The sequence below is a fragment of the Pelodiscus sinensis genome, chromosome 24 (genome assembly GCF_049634645.1).
Source record: "Pelodiscus sinensis isolate JC-2024 chromosome 24, ASM4963464v1, whole genome shotgun sequence".
Lineage (NCBI taxonomy): Eukaryota > Metazoa > Chordata > Testudines > Trionychidae > Pelodiscus > Pelodiscus sinensis.
In genome coordinates this window covers 7,963,586-7,987,503 of record NC_134734.1, presented here as the reverse complement: position 1 = coordinate 7,987,503, position 23,918 = coordinate 7,963,586, and the positions used below count along the sequence as shown (strand labels likewise).

The 23,918-nt window shown below is 53.1% G+C and overlaps 2 protein-coding genes across 2 annotated transcripts; both read left to right on the top strand.

Moving 5' to 3' along the window:
* Positions 1-3,911: 3,911 nt before the first annotated feature.
* Positions 3,912-19,979, top strand: LOC142819708 (uncharacterized). Its single transcript, XM_075908275.1, has 4 exons — positions 3,912-4,029; positions 18,094-18,315; positions 19,070-19,818; positions 19,938-19,979. Exons 1-4 carry the CDS (start codon positions 3,969-3,971, stop codon positions 19,977-19,979), a joined length of 1,074 nt encoding a protein of 357 aa, XP_075764390.1. The 5' UTR covers positions 3,912-3,968.
* A 1,636-nt stretch (positions 19,980-21,615) lies between these two features.
* On the top strand, positions 21,616-23,918 carry LOC142819707 (uncharacterized). Its single transcript, XM_075908274.1, has 3 exons — positions 21,616-22,562; positions 22,635-23,751; positions 23,826-23,918. Exons 1-3 carry the CDS (start codon positions 21,616-21,618, stop codon positions 23,916-23,918), a joined length of 2,157 nt encoding a protein of 718 aa, XP_075764389.1.

Sequence of the window (23,918 nt, the reverse complement as noted above, 5' to 3'; positions counted from 1 at the left end):
TCCCTGTGGCCAGGAGGGGGGTAAGTCCTGGGAGAGGCGGCGCGCGGGGAGGTTTCCCCTGTGCCGCGGGGGGGGGGGGAGGGGTTTGTCCCCAGGGGAGGAGGAATGCGGGGGTTTCCCCTGTGCTATGGGAGGTGGGGTAGTCCCTGGGGGAGGAGGAATGCGGGGGTTTCCCCTGCCCTGCGGGAGGGGGGGTCGCCCCGGGGAAGGTGCATGCCGGCTTCTCTCTGGGGAGGGGATCCTGGGAAGAGGCGGGTGCAGGGGACTCTCTCCCCTGACTGGCACCCTGTTCCCTCTCCCCGGCCCCAGAACTCCATCCCCAGCCCCCCTCTCCCCAGCACAGAACCAAAATCCTCAGTCGATATCTGCCTTTGGGGTTGGGGGGGGGGCAGCACCGATTGTATGGTTCGCCTGGGGAGCCAGTTGCTGGCAGCTAGTCTAGGGCTGCCCCTGGTCCAAGGTCATATCTCAATGCGCCCCATATGTACAAACATTCCATACGGGGAGGGCAGCGTGGCTACAATTATGGTATATTGACAAACCCATAAGAAGAACCCCCAGAGGTGTATTGGATACTGTTCTGGGTGGAACTGGGTTAGGAGTTGGAATACTGGATGCCGCTAACATAGAGATATTGGCAAACAAACTGAGTTATGTGTCAGGTGAATTACAAAGAGCTGGGAAAGCCTGTCAGTGCATCCTTATCAACAGGGCTCGCCGCTGCTCACTCGCTAGCTGCCTGGTTCTGTGCTCTGTGCAGATCGTTCTGCGCATACACAGGTTGCTCCACGCTGGCTCTTCCGGGTTGTAATCCACGGGCGAGTAGATTACACTATTTGTCAAGCCTTGCTTATGAAAATTAGGACTGGGACAACAATTATTTTCTAGAATATTGCCAGTATGGCAACAGCAAGGGGAAAAGGATTTGTAATTGTTAGCAGGAACTATGGGTATGTCTGCACTAGCCCCCTAATTCGAACTAGGGAGACTAATGTAGGCATTCGAAGTTGCAAATGAAGCCCGGGATTTAAATATCCCAGGCTTTATTTGCATCTTACCGTCTGGGCGCCATTTTTAAATCCCCCTATTCCGAACTAAAAGTCCTTAGTTCAACGTTTCACTGCTGCGTGTAGCCGCGGGCAGTTAGTTCGGAATAGGGGGATTTAAAAATGGCGCCCGGACGGGAAGAAGCAAATAAAGCCCAGGATATGTAAATCTCGGGCTTCATTTGCAACTTCAAATGCCTACATTAGCCACCCCAGTTCAAACTAGGGGGCTAGTGTAGACATACCCTATGGGATCAATACAAGAAAATGTGTCCCTAGTGTTAGCCTGTACACAGGCTCAGGAAATAAGTCAGCGATTGGTCATTCAAATAATCCGGGAAGATATGCAAAGAAATTTGCCTTTGGAAATAAGAAAACTGTTGTAGGAAAATCTTACAGAAGAAGAGAGGCAATTAATGGCATGGTGGAAATGGTAAATTTCACCCTAAACAAAGATCAAATGGTTTTACAAGCATATGTAGTAACTGTACACCTTAGCCTAACTATTGATATCTATCCAGTGGTGCCTATCATAGAGCTGGAAGAGACCTCAGGAGTCATCAAGTCCAGCCCCCTGACCAAGGCAGGACCAATCCCAACTAAATCAACCCAGCCAGGGCTTTGTCAAACGGAGACTTAAAAACCTGTAGGGATGGAGACGCCACCACCTCCCTAGGTAACCCATTCCAGTGCTTCACCACCCTCCTAGGGAAATAGTTTTTCCTAATATCCAACCTAGACTTCCGTCACTGTTGCTCCTTGTTCTGCATCTGTCACTACTGAGAACAGCCTTTCTCCATCCTCTTTGGAACCCCATTCAGGAAGTTGAAGGCTGCTATCAAATCCCCCCTCACTCTTCTCTTCTGCAGACTAAACAGACCCAAAATCCTCAGCCTCTTCTCCTAGGTCATGTGCTTCAGCCCCCTGATCATTTTGGTTGCCCTCTGCCTGACCCCCTCCAATGCAGCCAAATCCTTTCTGTAGTGGGGGGCCCAGAACTGGACACAATAGTCTAGATGTGGCCTCATCAGAGCCAAATAAAGGGGAATAATCACTTCTCTGGATCGGCTGGCAGTGCTCCTCCTAATGCACCCTAATATGTCATTAGCTTTCTTGGCTACAAGGGCACACTGTTGTCTCATATCCAGCTTCTCCTCCGCTGTAACCCCCAGGTCCTTTTCTGCTGAACTGCTATTTAGCCAGTCAGTCCCCAGCCTGTAACTATGCTTGGGATTCTTCTGTCCCAAGTGCAGGACTCTACACTTGTCCTTGTTGAACCTCAGCAGATTTCTTTTGGCCCAATCCTCTAATCTGTCCCGGTCACTCTGCCCTCCAGCATATCTACCTCTCCCCCTAGCTTAGTGTCATCTGCAAACTTGCTGCAGGTGCAATCCATCCCCTCATCCAGGTCGTTAATAAAAATGTTAAACAAATCTGGCCCTAGAACCGATCCTTGGGGCAACCTGACATCAAGCTGTTGATCACTACCTATTGTGCCCAATAGTCTAGCCAGCTTTCTATCCATCTTAAAGTCCATTTATCCAATCCATATTCCCTTAGCTTGCTGGCAAGAATATTGTGGGAGACTGTATCAAAAGCTTTGTAAAGTCAAGGTATATCACAACCACTGACTTTCCCATATCCACAGAGCCAGTTACCTCATCATAGAAGCTAATCAGATTGGTCAGGCACGACTTGCCCTTCATAAATCAATGCTGACTATTTCTGATCACTTTCCCCTCTTCCAAGTGCTTCAAAATGGATTCCTTGAGGATCCCCTCCATGATTTTTCTGGCTAACTGTTCTGTAGTTCCCTGGATTGTTCTTCTTCCCTTTTTTCAAGATGGGCACTGCATTTGCCTTTTTCCAGTCATCCAGGATCTCTCCCGATCTCCACAAGTTTTAAAAAATGATGGCCAAAGGCTCTGCAACTCATGTTTACCTCAGACCCCCAACGTATCGTTCCGAGTGGCAACAATTTGCCATCAATTACACCCTTTTATCTATTTTAGTATGTTAATTCACACATCTGTCACAACTTTCCCTTGAACCTTATTTGGGATATTAACTCCCATGCAATGAATATTAATACGCAGGCAATGAATATTACTATACCTGCCCCTAATTACTATTTACAGAATTTCTAATTAAGTCTACACTTTTCTTCACTACATTCTTTCCAAATCAGTATGTTACAGAGATCACAATAAAAACAACCCTGAAATATGTTATACAGAGCCAGTGAGGGTAAGTAAAAGATCCAAAAAAGAAGAGCAGCCACATGCTTATCTATTTTTCTAGGATGCAAAAACAAAGGGAAAGAGCATATTTATACCTTAGAAAGGATCATGTCCGCTTTGGCCAGACCCTAATCTATCTTTCCAGACTGTAGAAACAAGGGAAAAAATAAGAGCAATGCCTGCTGTGGCTGACCCCTTACCACTATCCCAGACCCCATATTAATTAATTAGTATCCCCCCCACTCTCTCTCTCCTTCCCGATACACGCCCTCCTATCTCTCTCTCTCTCTCTCTCTCAGACAGGTGGTGCTGGATGGGCCCTGGAGAGTGTATTGAGTGCAGTCCCCAGTAACTGTGGCCGAGCCCCAATGGGTGCGTGTCCAACCTGCTCTGAAAATCCTCCAGTGACAGGAACCCCCCAGGTTCCCCACCCCCATTCCTGGCACTTATCTGAAATCTCCCAGCTGCTGATTTATTGGGTTTCTCCGACCTTTGAAATTCACCAGAACAATTTCCTGCATTTCTCCGCCCTGCGCCAGGAATCCAAGGGTGTCCCCCCCCACGGGAGCCAAAGTCCCTGGTCCTGCTGCCCAGATCAGTGTCGTCTGGGTGCTTGCCAGGTATGCTCAGCCCCTTCTGCTGCAGGGTCTATGGATGACACCCCAGGCGTGTCTCCCGAAGGATGAAGGTGCTTTGGGTCTCCCTGCTGATCACCCACCTCATCTCCTCCGTCTCTGTGGCAGGTGAGTGGGGCCTGTCATTGCCAGACTGTTTGGCTGCGTCTCGTCAGAGGGGTGTGGTTTGGGGCCCCTGCTGGCAACAGGGGAGCTAATGGGGTTCCCACCACATCCCAAGTCCTGGCACCCCTAAAATCCACAGAGTCTAAATCCAAAGGGATAGCCTCCAGGTGAAAAACGCACACCTTATTTCCAGCTTGATTCTTCTTTGTCTTGCAACTTCCGGGTAGTGGCTCTTGCTTGAGTCTTGTCCTGCGGCTCTGAGTGACCCTCCGCTGGCCAGTTGCTCAGTCCAGTCGCTCGGTTTTTGGAGCACAGACATTGTGTGAGATTCCACCCACTTGCTGTTCTAACAGCGGAGAGAGGGTTGGAGCGAAGGCGTCTCTGTGTCCACTCGCCATCTGCTAGCTTTCCATGTATTTCTCTGTCCCCACTGAGACGGCCCAGGCTCCTGGGACCAAACAGCCAACGAGGGGTCCTGTGGCATCGTATAGACCAACACACTGGTTGTTCAGCCTCTCTGGCGTGTGTGAGCCCATTTCATCAGATGCATGAAGTGGAAAGTTCCGTCGGGCAGAGACACGTACAGAGAGGGGTGTGCTGTGGGGAGGACCTGTGCTAAGGAGCTCAGTCCAGTCGGGGTGGATGCGGTCCACTCCCCACAGTTGAGGAGAAGGTGTGAATACTGAACGAGGGGAAATTCCCTTGGTAGGGAGCAGGCCCCCCCAGTCTCTATTCAGACCCAGCCTGGCAGTGCCAAGTTCACCCGTCAATCCCAGCTCCGCGTTTCAGGCTGCAGGCAGTTTCTGAAGTGGCTTTGCTCAAGTGCGACAACTTTCCAGTCTCTCACGGCGTGTCCAGGGAGAGACGTGTTCTCCTGCTGGCGTCTGCGGTCTGAGGTGTGTCCACTGCTCTGCTGCACAGAGAGAGGCCCCTGTGGCCAGTGTCCCCGGCAGAGGGATTCTGCTGACACCTGATGCCATATTCCACGTGAGCAGGGGCGAAGCAGGTGAAGCCGCCCCTGATGGTGGGGCGTTGTGCTTTGTCCTACGACGGTGCCACTGGGGTAGGGCAGCAGCGAGCTGGCAAGGGGGCTGGTTGCAGGAGTCGATTTCGGGGTCAGTGTTTCTGTGACGTGTGTAGCTGCCTGTGGGCGTTTGCTTCAGGGTGGGGTGTCTGTCAGCGAGGCCTGGCCTGCCCCCATTGCTCCTTGCCACTAGTCCACATTGAAACCCTGCGAACCTCGAGGGAGCTGCAGTCTCGCATTGCTTGTCCTGGCTGATCCCTCCCCCTCTCCTGTCCTCCCTCCTCAGCGCTGTCTGCAGCTGTCCCTCTGCAGCACTGGGGGGTAGGTTTGGACAGGGTGTGATTCTTCCCAAAGGCCTGTCCCTGGGGAGAGCTCTAGCTGTGCGCCCGCCAGGAAGAGAAGGGGAAATCCCGGCCGGCGGCTGGCACCAGCTCAGAAGTGGCAGACACAGCTGTGGCGGAGTTAACTTAGCGGGGTGGCACATCAGTGGTGGTGTGTTGTGTTCTGGGCGAGGGAGCAGACTCAGTGCAGAGGGAGCTGGCTGGAACCACAGCCAAAGCTTGGCAGGCACTTCCAGAATGCAGCACAACGTGCTCTGGCTGCCTCTCGGCCTCTCTCCATGTGCTCACGTCTGCTCACCAGTGTCCCCTGTATACCGGGCACTTGTGCGGGTGTCACAACAGGGCATTGTGATCAGGTTGATCAAGCCATATCACACTACCCATTTGTTCAGCATTCACAGAACAAAAGAGTCTTTCACAGTATCTTAAACATACCTTTAATAAGTTTTATTGCAGGCAATTCTGGAACAATTTTAAAAGACCTATATGTATATGTACATGCAGGGCTCGCCAGGCCCCGCTCACCAGCCGTGCGGTTCTGTGAGCTGCGCATGCGCAAATCAGGCTGCACCAGCTGTGCCGGCTTGTAATCTATTCGCCACGGGTGTGTAGATAACATGATTTATTGAGCCCTGTGTATATGTATATTTAGTACGAAGCAATTAAAACAATATTAAAAGGCATCACAAGCATTAAAAGCAATATTTAAATGGAATAATTAACAATCTACATCTAAGCCTTAACCCAAGTTAGCAGCCTAATTCTTAACCCAATTTTACAAACACACACTCACCTTCTGGGGCTGGCCAGACCCCAGGTAATGTTGATTAATTGGGTTGAGGCTCAAGTCTGACGTGCACGTCACCCCAATATGCCAAATCGATGGACTCCAACTCGTGGGGGAAACTGAGGTGGTATATATCCCCTCGGCAGGGGCCAGTCCAGTGAGATGCCATCCTCTCAATACTCGCAGTCCAGGTGGGGTGATGCCCATTAGTGACACCTCTTTCTTCTTACTGGTGTGTCCACGACTGATCCAGAAATATCGAGTTTTTGCACCGCTTGTCTCACCATAAGTGAGAAACAATGGTCTGTCCTTGGTTAGATTCTTCCCTTGTTACTTTTTCTTATCAGGCAATGCTGCAAACGTTGCCTCCACGTGCATACACAGTTCTTTTATCTCACACAGTTCTCTTCCTTAAAGTTGTAAACAAGTCCATAATTCTCCAGGGCTCTTGCCAGGACCTCAGCATGGCCTCTCTTCAGCTCATTTGCTGTTGATTCACTCATGCCAACCATTCACACTGCCCATGATTCATGACACGGGCTCTCAGAAGAGAGTCACATGCCGCCCAGCTCATTGGCCCAGCGCCCGCCTGTGGCTGGAGGGAGCAGCGCTCTGGCAAAGGCAGCTGGGGCAAAGGTGGAGGTGGCTGTGGGGGTGAGAGGGCGTCTCTGGATTGGAAGGAAGGGGCAGGGGCTGGCTGGGGTCTTGGCGGTGTGTGTGTGTGTGAGGGGGTAGGAGTCCAGGGCCTGGCATGAGGAGGATGGGGGAGCAGTGTGATTGGCCAAATGGGAGCAGTGGGGAAAGCCACCAGTGCACCCCCACGCAGCCCACCGCCAGTTGGGAGCAATCAGCGTGGGGTGGAAAGGGCTAGAGGGAACGCTGCTGGTCATCCCAATAGCCTCACAACCAGCCTGCGGCCACCTCATTCACTCACACCTGTTCCTGGCTTTCCCAGCCGCGGGCTCTGGGCTTGAGGCAGCTAGAGGTGAATGGCCTGGCCTGCGGGTCCTTTGAGGTCAGCGCTGGCCTTCCATTTGGTACCTGCAGGCTCTTTGTTTGTGTGAATGTACCCAGCTCGATCCTTGACACACCCAGCACCAGCCTCCCAGTTACGCTCGGTGCAGCCGAGCACTAGTCGAGCAGGGTAAACCGAGGCATGGAAAGTGCTCGTAAAATATTCCCCCAAATTCTCACATTCATCATAGAGAGATAGAGGGTGTTTCTGGAGTAGGGGGCAGGGAGAGGATGTACGCCGAGGCGACGTCTAGACTACACAACATTTTCGAAAAAGCCTCTTTTGAAAAAGAGTTAGACACCAACCAGTACTTTCAGAAAGCAGCTGCTTTTTCGAAAGAGAGCACCGAGGCAGGCTGGATGCTCTCTTTCGAAAAAGCACAGTTTACATTGCAAAGCGCCTTTTTTCGAAAGAGCACTTTCAATAAAAGGCATTCGTCCTCGTAACACGAGGTTTTCTGCGGTCAACAAAACCGACACATTCTTTCGATTTATTTTCGAAGGAACACAGCAGCGGTCTAGACGCAGGTAAAGATTTTATGAAAAAAGGACACTTTTTTCGAAAAATCCCTGTTGCCTTGATACATCCTTAGGGTATGTCTACACTACAGCACTAATTCGAACGAACTTAATTCGAAGTAGTTAATTCGAACTAAGCTAATTCGAACTAGTGCATCTAGACCTAAAAACTAGTTCGAATTAGCATTTTGCTAATTCGAACTAGCATGTACACACTGAGTGGACCCTGAAGCGGGGTTAAGGATGGCCGGAAGCAGTGCCGGCAGGGCATCAGCTTAGGACTTAGAGCGTGGAGCTGCTGTCTCAGGCTAGCCAAGGGCTGTGCTTAAAGGGACCCGACTCCCACCCTGGACAGACAGTTCTCAGGGGTTCCCCACTTGCAAAGCAGTCCTGGCTTGGAGTGCCCTGAGTGCCCACACTCGGCACATCACAGCACTCGGCCATCAGCCCGGCTGCACTTTCCGCAGGCTGCCATCCGTTGAGGGGAGGTCAATCGGGGGGCTGCAGGAGAGCTTCCACCCCAAGGAGCCCGCAGAGCAAACTCAGTCCTCCCCATTGGGGGCTCGTACCCCATTCCTCCCTCACCTCCTTCCACTTACTCCTCCCTAGCCCCCCTTCCTGATGTACAAAAGAAAGGACACGTGAGTTCAAAAATAGAAACTCTCTTTATTGAACAAAACTCGGGAAGATTGGGAAAAGGATAAATTCATGGAGGTTGGGTCCATGGAGTGCTATTAGCCAGGGGGTAGAAATGGTGTCTCTGGCCTCTGTTGTGGGAGGCTGGAGATGGATGGCACGAGACAAATGGCTTGGTCAATGTCTTCGGTCCATCCCCTCCAGAGTACCTAGTGTTGGCCGCTGTTGGCTACTGGGCTAGATGGACCTTTGGTCTGACCCAGTACGGCCGTTCTTAGTTTCTTATGTTCTAAGCTCAGGGCTCAGAGTCGGGGGTCTCACCTTGATTTTCATGCAAACCTGCTCCTGGGTGGCCAGGCTAGCAGCTCTCCTGCCCTAGACGGCCACTTTCCTGTGCCTAGTGCGGAGGTCGTGGATGAGGTCCACGATCTCCACACTATACCAGGCGGGCGCCCACCTCTTGCGGCCCCGGGCAGGCTCCTGGGAGCAGCCAGCCTGGACCCGGGAAGAGGGGGAGGGCTGGATGGCAGTGGGTGGCCGGCTCGTGCCGTGCCAGATGCAGGGTCTTCTGGCTGGGTGCTGGCAGGCTTGCACCTGGCACGGGCACCCTAGCCAGACCGTGCCCCTTTAAGGGCTCTGGGGCCGGGGGGGGGGGGCAGAAGAGTTTCCCTGGTGGTGCCCAGAGTGGCCACCAGGGCAAGCTGGGGAGGGCTAGTCTCCCACTAGTTCGAATTAAGTGGCTACACAGCCCTTAATTCGAACTACTTAATTCAAATTAGGCGTTAGTCCTTGTAGAATGAGGTTTACCTTGTTCGAATTAAGCGCTCCGCTAGTTCGAATTAAGTTCGAACTAGCGGTTTTCCTATGTAGCGCCTATCAAAGTTAATTTGAACTAACGTCTGTTAGTTCGAATTAACTTTGTAGTGTAGACATACCCTTAGAGAGAGGGGATTTATAAGGATAGATGGTAGGACAGATAGCCCCATATGCACTGACTGTATGTGTTGTACCTATTGATGTTGGCTTAGACCTCACGGAGCCCCTGGAGATGTCTCATGGAGCCCCTGGGGCTCCGCAGAGCAGAGTTTGAGAAACACTGGACTAGGCCCTCCCGAAGTGGGAGTGTGGTCGCTACCAGCGGTAGTAGGGCTGTTATCTCTCACGCATGCCTGGTGCGAAAGAGGCGCGTCCGTCGTGCGTCTCACTGGGCTGGGATGATGACAATTAGCAAGCCTGGTGCCTCCTGCGTCACAGTCAGCGTCCCAGCAGTCATGACCCCAGAGGCCGGACTTTGAGCTCGGGTGGGGCGGAAGAGCAGCCAGAAATGGCTGGGAAGATGCTCCTGACCCAGCCCGCCCTCCCGGACGCAAGCTGCTCGCAGGGCAGACCTTGGCCCGCTTTACGACCGGGGCCGCTGATAACCTGGCTGCCGATAAGGGCCCGGCTAACTAGGCGCGAAGGATCCAGCAACTCCACAGCCTCTGAAGGGTTCCCCACCCTCCCCACTGCCATGGCAACAGGCCACAAACAGTCACAAAGCGCATCCTACGTCAACGGCACCAAGCGCAGTCCAAAGATCCCCCAAAAGCCCGGCCAGCGTGTGGAGCAGCAGCTGGTGGCCCCAGATGTTCTGTGCCTGGTCCCCTGTCACTGTGGGGCCCTGACCCCAGCTGGACTGGAAGGGCCCTTGTGGGGTTTTTCTCTTCTGAGCACCCCTGCCCTGGCACTGAGCCAGGATCTGTACTCACACCCAGCCCTGATGGGTATTCATCCATCCTGCTGTAGAACCGTCGGGTGCCCCGAGCCTCCCAGGCCTCCTGCCCTGAAAGCAAGACGGCGTTTCCTGAAACCCAAGCTCTGCCGTGTGACCCCCCTGCTCCTTGTGCCACCGACAGAAGCCCCAGAGCCAGACCCCACCCCCTTGGACCAGCCCGTCCCTGATCTGCAGCCCGGGCATCTGTCCCCCTCTGCCCTGCTGAAAGTGCCTGGCTGGGACCTTTCTACCTGGGGCGGGTTTCTAGCCCTTGGGGTGTCCTTTGGCCGCTCCCCAGTTTGTCTCCAGATCCCCTAAAGATCCAGCTGAGGCCTCCCCTGTGCTGAGCAGAGCAGCGCACTCGGTGCCCGGCAGCCCATTCTCTGGGCAATGCCCCCACAAAGAGAGTCGCTTTTAGCTGGCACGTGTCACCTTGTTAACCAAGCTCCATCTGTGCCCCCCGCAAACTGCACCCGCCTGGCCCGGGAGCCCCGGCCTGCAGCCACACCGGGTCTCTCTGAATTTCATTGGCTTCATTTCACACCAGTTCTCCAGTTCATCTGCATACTTGGGAATGAACAAATAAACCCCCCGCGCTAACAAATCCCCAGACACCCACCCATCCCTCCATTCTCCCTCCCTCCCTTCCCGCCTTTCTCCATGCATTCATTCATCCATCCCTCCATTCATTCTTTCCTCCCCCTTCTCTCTCTCCCTCCCTCCCTCCCTCCCTTCCTCCCTCCCTCCATCCATCCATCTATCTATCTATCTATCTATCTATCTATCTATCTATCTATCTATCTATCTATCTATCTATCTATCTATCTATCTATCTCAACACACACTCACCCCTTATATAAATATTGTTTCAAAAGAGCCCAGAGCTCCCTGCTGCTGCCACTGCTACAGCAGCAGGGGCGGGGACCTCTGGGCCCCTTTGAAATGCGGGGCCCCTATGTAATTGCCCCCTTTTCCCATCCATGTGCAGCATGAACTTGTTATGTGCACTGATATAGAGGTGACATGTCACATGTCAATTGCATATTGCACAACATCTCCATGTCACAAGCATCTCCATACTGCACGTCACCTGCACATTGGTGCACATAACAACGTTCATTCTGAGCGTGGACATAGAAAATGAAGGGCTCACTAGCCGACAGACTCGTGTACTCGTTAGCTGGGCTCTCTTGTCTGGGCCTCGCCTTCCTTGGCTCGTTGGCTAATGTGGATCAAGGTTCACACTGAGGCTTCCCTGCCCCGTTGCCCCCACCTTTTCCTGGCATGAGCTGCCCTGGCCCTGGGAGAGTGACACAGCTGGAAAGCACAAGGGCGGCTGCCAGGTGATGCTGCTGGTGCCTGCCATGGTGCTGGGAGAGGCCGCTGCAGACTAGGTGTGAACTGTCAGGGGGTGCCTGGTCCAGCCTGGGTTTTCCATTTCTCCTAGCCACATTCAAGCCTTCCTGGAGTCCCCTCAGGCTTGTGTTAGCATCCTTTGCATCCTGAATGCTGTGACCACGTGGGCTGGAGAGACGTGGCAGCCTGGAGCGGGGTGCTTTTTCCCAGAGGAGCAGCTGCAGCTGATTCAGTGTGTGTGCCATGGGAAATGTAATACACACACACACACACACAGACAGACAGACAGACACAGGGCGCTTCCGATGCCACATGTCTGTCAGTGCCCAGATACCCTGCCTACTGGTCTATCTATCCCCAGGCATCCCGGGATCCATCCATCCATCTATCTGTCTGTCCCCATGCACCTCCTCTGCCCATCCCCATGCACCTCTTTTACCTGTGGTCCCCATGCACCCCTTTTACCCATCCCCATACACCCCCTCTGCCCAACCCCATGCACCCCCTCTACCCGTCCCCACGCGCCTCCTCTCCTTAGCTATCTTGCTCTCTGCAATTTGAATATCTTTTGGCAATAATTTTTTGAAAGAGGCTTCTCCGAAATTTGGCCCACCTACACTGGGCCAAATTTTGGAAAAGTCTCCTCTTTCACAAGAGCCCTTCTTCCTCGTGGGAGGATGACAACAGGCCTTCTGAAAGAACGCGTCTGCTCTTCTGCAAAAATCAAAACAAAAGAGCAGACATGTTCCTTGGATGTAGCAGAGATTTTCCGGGATTATCCCAGAAAAACCCCATAACATAGGTATAGCCCCAGGCAATAAGGAAGATTTTTCTAATGTCCAAACTAAACCTCCCTTGCTGCAAGTCCATTGCTTCTTGTCCTAGCCTCAGAGCTTAAGGAGAATAACTTTTCTCCCTCCTTCTAACAATCTTTTAGGGTATGTCTACACTACAAAGTAAATTCAAACTAGCAGCCGTTAGTTCGAATTAACTTTAATAGCGGCTACACATACAAACCACTAGTTCAAATTTAAATCGAACTAGCAGAGCGCTTAATTCAAACTAGATAAATCTCATTCTACGAGGACTAACGCCTAGTTCGAATTAAGTAGTTCGAATTAAGGGCTGTGTAGACACTTAATTTGAACTAGTGGGAGGCTAGCCCTTCCCAGGTTGCCCTTGTGGCCACTCTGGGCCAAACCGGGGAAACTCTTCTGCCCCCCTCCTGGCCCCAGACCCATTAAAGGGGCACGGTCTGGCTACAGTGCTTGTGCCAGTTGCAAGCCTGCCAGCACCCAGCCAGAAGACCCTGCACCTGGCATGGCATGAGCCAGCCACCCACTGCCACCCAGCCCTCCCCCTCTTCCCAGAACCAGGCTGGTGGCTTCCAGGAGCCTGCCCAGGGCCGCAAGAGGTGTGCTCCTGCCCGGTCTAGTGCGAAGATTGTGGACGTCATCGAGGTTTGGGGGGAGGCCTCTAACACCCATAATCTCTGCACTAGGCACAGAAATGCAGCCGTCTAGGGCAGGATAGCTGCCAGCCTGGCCACCAAAGGCCACATGCGAACCCAGGAGCAGGTTTGCATGAAAATCAAGTTGGTCCAGTGAGACCCCTGACCCTGAGCCCTGAGCTTAGAATGGCCGTACTGGGTCAGACCAAAGGTCCATCTAGTCCAGTAGCCTGTCTGCCGACAGGTACGCCAGAGGGGATGGACTGAAGACAATGATCAAGTGATTTGTCTCATGCCATCCATCTCCAGCCTTCCACAAACAGAGGCCAGGGACACCATTTCTACCCCCTGGCTAATACCACTCCATGGACCCAACCTCCATGACTTTACCTAACTTCTCTTTAAACTCTGTTATAGTTCTAGCCTTCACAGCCTCCTGCGGCAAGGAGTTCCACAGGTTGACTATGTGCTGCGTGAAGAAGAACTTTCGCTTATTAGTTTTAAACCTGCTTCCCATTAATTTCATTTGGTATCCTTATATTATGGGAACTAATGAAGAACTTTCTTTTATTCACTCTCTCCACACCACTCATGATTCTATATACCTCTATCATATCTCCTCTTTTCTAAGCTGAAAAGTCCCAGTTTCTTTAACCTCTCTTCATATGGGACCTGTTCCAAACCCCGACGCATTTTAGTTGCCCTTTTCTGAACCCTTTCCAAGGCCAAAATATCTTTTTTGAGGTGAGGAGATCACATCTGTACACAGTACTGAAGATATGGCGTACCAGTTTTATACTTCCCCTCCTCCTTCTTTCCCTGGCTTCCCCCTTCCAGCTCCCTCTTTCCAGGTTTCCCCTCCTCTCTCCCATCCTCTCTCTCTTTCCCTCTCCCACCTCCTTTTCCCAGTCTCCCCAGAAGTTAATCCCCTCCCCCCGTTTTGTTCAATAAAGAGAGTTTCTATTTTTGAACACGTGTCCTTTATTTTTTACATCAGGAAGGGGGGTTAGGGAGGGGTAAGTGGAAGGAGGTGATGGAGGAATGGGGCATGAGCCCCCGATGGGGAGGACCGGGTGCGGGTTCCTCGGGGTGGAAACCCTCCTGCAGGGCCTCCTGGATCCTGACAGCCCCCTGTTTCAGCCCCCCCGGATGGCAGCCTGCGTCACGTGCAGCCGGGCTGATGGCCGAGTGCTGTGATGTGCCGAGTGCGGGCACTCAGGGAACTCCAAGACAGGACTGCTTTACTGTCCCTCATTGAGTTAGACAAGCAAGTGGGGAACCCTGAGAACTGTCTGTCTGGGGTGGGGATCGGGTCCCTTTAAGCACAGCCCTCAGCTAGCCTGAGGCAGCAGCTCCCCACTCTAAGTCCTAAGCTGATGCCCTGCTGGCACTGCTTTCAGCCATCCTTAACCTCGGTTCAGGGTCCACTCAATGTGGACATACTATTTCGAATTAGCAAAACACTAATACGAATTAGTTTTTAGGTCTAGATGCACTAATTCGAATTAGCTTATTTCAAATTAACTAATTCGAATTAAGTTAGTTTGAATTAGTGCTGTAGTGTAGACATATCCTTAGTTACTTGGAAGCTCCTACCATGTCCCCTCTCAGTCTTCTTTTTTCCAAACTGAACAAACCCAGTACTTTCACTCTTGCCCCACAAAGCCACCACGTCTAGACTGGCATGATTTTCCGCAAATGCTTTTAATGGAAAAGTTTTCCATTAAAAGCATTTGCGGAAAAGAGCGTCTAGATTGACGGGATGCTTTTCCGCAAAAGTACTTTTTGCGGAAAAGCACCTGTGCCAATCTAGACTTGTTTTTGCACAAAAAGCCCCGATCGCCATTTTCGCGATTGTGGCTTTTTTGCGCAAAACAAATCTGAGTTGTCTACACTGGACCTTTTGACCGAATGGGAGCAGCATAGCATTTCCGCAAGAAGCACTGATTTCTTACATGTGATCGTCAGTGTTCTTGTGGAAATTCAAGCAGACAGTGTAGACAGCTGACAAGTCTAGACACAGCCAACATGTTTTCTAGATCTTCCATCAGTTTTTGCTGTTCTTCTCTGGATCCTCTCCAATTTCCAAGTCTTTCCTGAGAGGTGGCATCCAGAACTGGACACAATACTTCAGCTGAGGCCTAAATAGCTCAGAGTAGAGTGGAGGAATGATGTCTCATGTCTTGCTTCTATTGCTTCAGGTAGGAATAAGAGATCCTCTGGAAAAGAGCTTTATTCCGGAGGATCGCGCCAGTCTAGACGCTTTTTTCCGGCTTTTCCCCAAGCCGGAAAAAAAGCGGCGGACATGTTTATTTAAATCCCACGGGAGATATTTAAATCCCCCACGGATTTCCCTATTCCAAAGTTAGAAATTAGCATGCCTCTTCCGGAGAAGGGGCCAGTCTAGACGTAGCCCGGTAGAATGGCTGGTGTCCACGCTTCACAGAGCAGTCTGAGTTGAATTGGCTGGGAAAGGTTAATGTTGAACTCTGTGAAATGCTGTAAGGGTTTGGTCTCTTGCATTTTCATCAATGGTCAGATATGCTTCTTGAGCCACCAAGTTTCTACCCCTGCGATAAAACGCAAGTGCCTCCCCCTGCGATAAAACGCATTTCCTGCTAGCTAGTGCTGGGTCATTCCTTGGGCAGTTCTAGTTTTAGTTTTGCTTTGGATCCATTACACAATGTTTTCCAACTCTGTGTTCCTGTATGCTCATTTCTTGAAAATCATCTCTAAGGGCAGGCAGCTCTTGCAGATTTTGATGGCTCCAATCCAAACAAGTGTCTGATGATTTTTCTGAAGATTCCTTGTATGAGTTGGGCAGCGTTACTGTTACACCATTTGCTGGAAGCCTCCTCTCTGTGTGTGGGGACAGATGCTGTTTGACAGTACAGGCAGTCCCTGGGTTACATACAAGATAGGGACTGTAGGTTTGTTCTTAAGTTGAATTTGTATGTAAGTCAGAACTGGTGTCCAGATTCAGCCGCTGTTGAAACTGACCAGCGGCTGACTACAGGAAGCCCGAGGCAGAGCTGCTCTGCCACTACTTGTGCCCCTGGTAGTGGGAGTGAAACAAAAGACAGGACTATGTAGCACTTTAAAGACTAACAAGATGGTTTATTAGATGATGAGCTTTCGAGGGCCAGACCCACTTCTGCAGATGGGAGGAAACTGAGTGCTCCCTGCTGCTGCCTACTGGTCAGTCAGGACCTACCTGATGAGGGGGAGCATGTGAAGTCTCTTGTTCCCTGACCCTGCCCTGCTGAGTCAACTACTACAGAGCAGCAGTGTGTGGTTGACTTTGAGTGCTGAGCCCCTTGCAGGGCAGAAGGAGACTTCATGCATTTCTCCCCCCCCCCCCAATCCCCAGGCCCTGATTGGCCTGGAGCAGGGGAAGCGCGCAAAGTCCCCTTCTGCCCTGCCCCCATGCTGCTAGGAGCGAGGGGGTGCTCCTTCCGCCCTGCAAGGGGCTCAGCACTCAGTCAACCACACACTGCTGCTCTGTAGTAGTTGACTCAGCAGGGCAGGGTCAGGGAGCATGAGACTTCTCATGCTCCCCCTCCCCAGGTAGGCCCTGACTGACCAGTAGGCAGCAGCAGGGAGCACTCAGTTTCCTCCCACTACCAGGGGCACAGGTACCTAGCCGTTCACAATAGCAGTCAGTTCTCTGGGAGGGGAGGGGGACTTTGCACACTTTCCCACCCCCAGACCAATCAGTCTGTGAGTGGAGAAGCACAGAAGCGTCCTGGCCTCTTGTCAAAAATTATTGCCCATCCCTGGTCTAGGATCATGAACTTTCGTGGGTACCTCATCAGAGGAGGTGGGGAAATAGAAAAGAATCTTTAGCTGCTAGTTTTAGTGGGCAGGGTTTTATAGCACCACGTACTTTAGACATGTCAGAGACTGGTCTCCTGCCTGCAAGAGCTGAATCTATCCAGAGATTGTACAGAGCAGGGAGAGAGGCCACATGCACTTTCCTCCCCACCCTTTCATTTCACCTTTTGCAGAAAAATCTTTGTTTAGTTTCCTTTCAGCTCTTGCCTGTCATGTGCTGTGCTTGAGCCCTACTTCATTGTTCTCCTGTTTTTAACTTGGGCCTAACTCGTTTGTTTGCTTCGATGGCTCCTATTCTGTTTGTAGAAGCTTTCGCTACAAATCCCATCGCCCTTCCTGCTCTTTACTTGAACAATCCCATTTCCTCTCTCGTGACTCATGCCTGTGGTATTCTAGCTTTCACACGCCCCTTCGCCTTTGCCCTCCAGACCGGTGTCAGACACCTAGCTGCGCTGGCCATGCCCGTTGCTAGGTAGCAGCTCCATGGTGGGAGCTAAGTGGCCAACTACTCTAGAATAATCTGTTTCCTGTTTGTCAGGCCTAGCCATAGAACATGGTTATTGCAGCCCCTCAGCCTGAGGGGCCAGACAGGCCTTTCCCCAGGCAGAGATTAAACACCCACAGGAGCTGAACGGAAAACTTGATCCTGCTCAGCAAACAAGGGCCCTTTCCAGCTGTTTCATTTAGGAAAGTCGGGGTTTTTAGAGTCTGAGAGCGAGTGGCTGAAAATTTTGCTCTTCCTGTTACTTAACTTTAATTCACTGTAAACAGTAATTTCAATGGTGTATATTGTGGGAAAGGGACATCGCTGTGAAAGAGTCAGTGCCTCTGTTTATTCCATTGCACTGGGAGACCCTCCCCCAGGGCTGGAGCTGCAGCCAGAGCCCATTGCTCTTCTGTACGTTCCAAGATGGAGCTTGTCACACGAGGCAGTCACTGTCCATGCCTGGCTCTGGCCTTTACAGGCGGAGGCCAGGGCCCACAGTCCAGACTGAAGGTTTGCATTCGGTGCTGTTGGTGTCTCCCATTGAATTGTCCCTGGCGAGGCCAATCTCTCTGAACAGACTTTCCCAGGCACACTGAGGAGCTGCTGGGTGGGGGTTACCCAGGGGCTGACATCTCAAATACAGACACAAGTCAGTGATCAGGTCTTCAAGTACGACCATGACACATGCCCACAAACAGCACAAACAGAAACAGCTTTTCACAGAAACCCCCCAGCCCACTTTGCCCAAGATTTGGTGCAAATTTATCAAAGTGGTTGCAGCGCTAACGTCACAGTGAGCTACTAGGGCTATGGCCGGTGCTCAGCACCAGAGTCTGCTAACAGACTGTGCCACATTCTCTCCGCAGCGCTCCAAGGCAGATGGACGGCAGACACCCAAGAGACAAGGAGAGAAACACCAGGGCAGGGCTGGGAGGCCAGGATCCGTGCAGACAAAGGAACGGGTGATGGACACAACCTTGCTCTCGACCTAACCGTCCTTGCTATGAGCTCAGCAAAGACAGGGGCCAGTGAGGGTAAAGCCAAAGGAGCAGGCACAGAAAACACCACTGGCACTCCGGGTGCGGTAGGTGAGTGGAAGCAGCCGGCAGGGCCAGCCCAGGCTACAGTCTGACCGGGCCCTAGCCTGGGGCACCTGATTGTAAGGGACACTGCGCGGTGCTCCTGAGCTGGGAGGGGGGGCCGCACATGCAAATGACTCCGGCATATGCTGGTCTTGGGGCGTGGTGGGAACGGCTTCCCAGGCCCTCAAGTGCCCCCTCCCCGAGGCAAGAGTGTTCCACTCCCCGCCCCCCGCCCCCCGCCACCGGGTGAAATTATAATTTCTGCCCAGGGTGCAAGAATCGCTCAGGTCGGCTCTGGCAGCCAGACATTGTTACCCAGTTACTCTGCCTTGGGTAGTGGAGTTTGGGCACCACATGTGCTCCATGCTACAAAGCAGCACAAGGGGAGAGCCCAGGGCGGATACAAAATGTGGATCTGAACCAGCAAAAAAGAGCACTGGATGTGGGCACTGGCATTCCCAGCTATAAAGCGGATTTATGTGGATTTGCAGGCACTAGCCAAGGGGGCATGGCAGTGAGATCCATTCCTTAGCTCACCCACATGGGTTCTCTCCCCAGCTCTGGGAGGGGACTGGGGGCTGGTGCGTTACAGTGGGGAGGGCTGGGAGCCAGGGCGCCGTGGTTCTCACTCAGCTCAAGGAAGGCAGTGGAAGCAGGAGGGTCAGAGCACTGGGAGCTGGACTCCTGGGTTCACTCCAGGTCAGGAAGAGGCCTGTTTACTTCAACCACATGGTAAAAATGAGGTGGTTGTTTCTTCCAGTGTCCTGCCTGCACGGTGGAACTCCCAACGGCACAGCGTGCATCTGCCCCTGGGGCTGGTGGGGCGACCGCTGTGAGTACGAAGACCCCACCACGGCCTGCCAGAATGGTGGCACAGCCATCGGACACCGCTGCTTCTGTCCTCCGGGCTTCGCGGGGGAGCGCTGTGACTGCAGGGACAGCTGCCAGGACTGCCACAATGGAGGCACCACCATCGGCATAGACTGCGTCTGCCCGCCAGGGACCTGGGGCCCACGATGTGAATATTGTGGGACATCTACTCCGCCAACCAACACCCCTTTAACTACCAATACCTCTATAACAACCACCACCTCCTCCACCTCCACCCCCACTACTGTAATCACCACGGTCTCCATCTCCACTGCTACAAGCACAACCCCCTCCACCTCAACCTCAAGTGCTACAACCACCACACCCTCCACTGCCACAACCCACACGCCCTCCACATCCACCCCCAATGCTACAATCACCACCCCCTCCACATCCTCTGCTACAAGCACCACCCCCTCTACTGCCAGCACCACTACTACAGCCAACACCCCCTTAACCAGCCCAACTGCTACAATCACTACCCTCTCCACATCAACTGTTGAAACAACCCCCACCCCCACCACCTCCACTCCCACCACCACCACCCCCTCCACTTCCACTGCTTTAACCACCACCTCCTCCACCACAACCCCGACTGCTACAAGCACCACCCTCTCCACTCACAGCACCACTGCAACAGTCACCACTCCATTAACCACCACGTCAACTGGAACAACCACCACCCCCTCCACTACACCCTCCCCTTCTACAACCTCCACCACCTCCACTGCTATAACCACCAGCCTCTCCACTCCCAGCACCACTGCTACAATAAACACCCCGTCCACATCAACTGTTGAAACAACCACCACCCCCTCCACCTCCACCACCACCTCCACTCCCATAACCACCACCCCCTCCACCACAACCTCCACCTCCACTCCCATAACCACCACTCCCTCCACTCCCAGCACCACTGCAACAATCACCACTGTCTTAACCACCACATCAACTGGAACAACCACGACCCCCTCACCCTCCACCTCCGCCTCCACAACCACCACCCCCTCCACTGCGATAACCACCACACCCTCCACTCTCAGCACCACTGCTACAACTGCCACCCCTTTAACCACCCCCACTGCTACAATCACCACCCCATCCACATCAACTGTTGAAACAACTACCACCCCCTCCACCTCCACCACCACCTCCACCTCCACCGCCACTCCTACAACCACCGCCACCTCCACCGGTTTAAGCACCACCTCCTCCACCCCCATCCCAACTGCTACAAGCACCACCCCCTCCACGCCCAGCAGCACTGCAACAATCACCACTCCCTTAACCACCATGTCAACTGGAACAACCATGACCCCCTCCACCTCCACCCCCACTGCTACAACCACCACCCCCTCCACATCAACTGTTGAAACAGCCACCACCCCCTCCACTACACCCTCCCATTCTACAACCTCCACTACGTCCAGTTCTATAACCACCATCCTCTCCACTCCCAGCACCACTGCTACAATAACCACCCCGTCCACATCAACTGTTGAAACAACCACCACCCCCACCACCACCTCCACCTCCACTCCCATAACCACCACTCCCTCCACTCCCAGCACCACTGCAACAATCACCACTGCCTTAACCACCACATCAACTGGAACAACCACGACCCCCTCCACCTCCACCTCCACTCCCATAACCACCACTCCCTCCACATCAACTGTTGAAACAACCACCACTCCCTCCATCTCCACCACCTCCACCTCCACTCCCATAACCACCACTCCCTCCACTCCCAGCACCACTGCAACAATCACCACTGCCTTAACCACCACATCAACTGGAACAACCATGACCCCCTCCACTTCCACCTCCACCTCCACCTCCACTGCTACAACCACCACTCCCTCCACATCAACTGTTGAAACAACCACCACTCCCTCCGTCTCCACCACCTCCACCTCCACGCCCATAACCACCACTCCCTCCACTCCCAGCACCACTGCAACAATAACCACGGCCTTAACCACCACATCAACTGGAACAACTACGACCCCCTCCACCTCCACCTCCACCTCCACCTCCACTGCTACAACCACCACCCCCTCCACATCAAGTGTTGAAACAACCACCACTCCCTCCATCTCCACCACCTCCACCTCCACTCCCATAACCACCACTCCCTCCACTCCCAGCACCACTGCAACAACCACCACGGCCTTATCCACCACATCAACTGGAACAACTACGACCCCCTTCACCTCCACCTCCACTGCTACAACCACCACCCCCTCCACATCAACTGTTGAAACAACCACCACTCCCTCCGTCTCCACCACCACCACATTCACTTCCACTCCTACAATCACCGCCACCTCCACCGGTTTAACCACCACCTCCTACACCCCCATCCCGACTCCTACAAGCCTCACCCCCTCCACTCCCAGCAGCACTGCAACAATCACCACTCCCTTAACCACCATGTCAACTGGAACAACCACCGCCCCCTCCACTACCCCCTCCCCTTCTACAACCACTACTACCTCCACTTCTATAACCACCACCCCCTCCACTCCCAGCACCACTGTAACAATCACCACGGCCTTAACCACCACATCAACTGGAACACCCACGACCCCCTCCACCTCCACCTTCACTGCTACAACCACCAACCCCTCCACATCAACTGTTGAAACAGCCACCACCCCCTCCACTACACCCTCCCCTTCTACAACCTCCACTACCTCCACTTCTATAACCACCATCCTCTCCACTCCCAGCACCACTGCTACAATAACCACCCCGTCCACATCAACTGTTGAAACAACCACCATCCCCTCCACCACCACCTCCACCTCCACTCCCATAACCACCACTCCCTCCACTCCCAGCACCACTGCAACAATCACCACTACCTTAACCACCACATCAACTGGAACAACCACGACCCCCTCCACCTCCACCTTCACTGCTACAACCACCAACCCCTCCACATCAACTGTTGAAACAGCCACCACCCCCTCCACTACACCCTCCCCTTCTACAACCTCCACTACCTCCACTTCTATAACCACCATCCTCTCCACTCCCAGCACCACTGCTACAATAAACACCCCGTCCACATCAACTGTTGAAACAACCACCATCCCCTCCACCACCACCTCCACCTCCACTCCCATAACCACCACTCCCTCCACTCCCAGCACCACTGCAACAATCACCACTACCTTAACCACCACATCAACTGGAACAACCACGACCCCCTCCACCTCCACCTTCACTGCTACAACCACCAACCCCTCCACATCAACTGTTGAAACAGCCACCACCCCCTCCACTACACCCTCCCCTTCTACAACCTCCACTACGTCCAGTTCTATAACCACCATCCTCTCCACTCCCAGCACCACTGCTACAATAACCACCCCGTCCACATCAACTGTTGAAACAACTGCCACCCCCACCTCCACTCCCATAACCACCACTCCCTCCACTCCCAGCACCACTGCAACAATCACCACTACCTTAACCACCACATCAACTGGAACAACCACGACCCCCTCCACCTCCACCTTCACTGCTACAACCACCAACCCCTCCACATCAACTGTTGAAACAGCCACCACCCCCTCCACTACACCCTCCCCTTCTACAACCTCCACTACCTCCACTTCTATAACCACCATCCTCTCCACTCCCAGCACCACTGCTACAATAACCACCCCGTCCACATCAACTGTTGAAACAACCACCATCCCCTCCACCACCACCTCCACCTCCACTCCCATAACCACCACTCCCTCCACTCCCAGCACCACTGCAACAATCACCACTACCTTAACCACCACATCAACTGGAACAACCACGACCCCCTCCACCTCCACCTTCACTGCTACAACCACCACTCCCTCCACATCAACTATTGAAACAACCACCACCCCCTCCACCACCACCTCCACCTCCACTCCCATAACCACCACTCCCTCCACTCCCAGCACCACTGCAACAATCACCACTACCTTAACCACCACATCAACTGGAACAACTACGACCCCCTTCACCTCCACCTCCACTGCTACAACCACCACCCCCTCCACATCAACTGTTGAAACAACCACCACTCCCTCTGTCTCCACCACCACCACATTCACTTCCACTCCTACAATCACCGCCACCTCCACCGGTTTAACCACCACCTCCTCCACCCCCATCCCGACTCCTACAAGCCTCACCCCCTCCACTCCCAGCAGCACTGCAACAATCACCACTCCCTTAACCACCATGTCAACTGGAACAACCACCGCCCCCTCCACTACACCCTCCCCTTCTACAACCACTACTACCTCCACTTCTATAACCACCACCCCCTCCACTCCCAGCACCACTGTAACAATCACCACGGCCTTAACCACCACATCAACTGGAACACCCACGACCCCCTCCACCTCCACCTTCACTGCTAGAACCACCAACCCCTCCACATCAACTGTTGAAACAGCCACCACCCCCTCCACTACACCCTCCCCTTCTACAACCTCCACTACCTCCACTTCTATAACCACCATCCTCTCCACTCCCAGCACCACTGCTACAATAACCACCCCGTCCACATCAACTGTTGAAACAACCACCATCCCCTCCACCACCACCTCCACCTCCACTCCCATAACCACCACTCCCTCCACTCCCAGCACCACTGCAACAATCACCACTACCTTAACCACCACATCAACTGGAACAACCACGACCCCCTCCACCTCCACCTTCACTGCTACAACCACTAA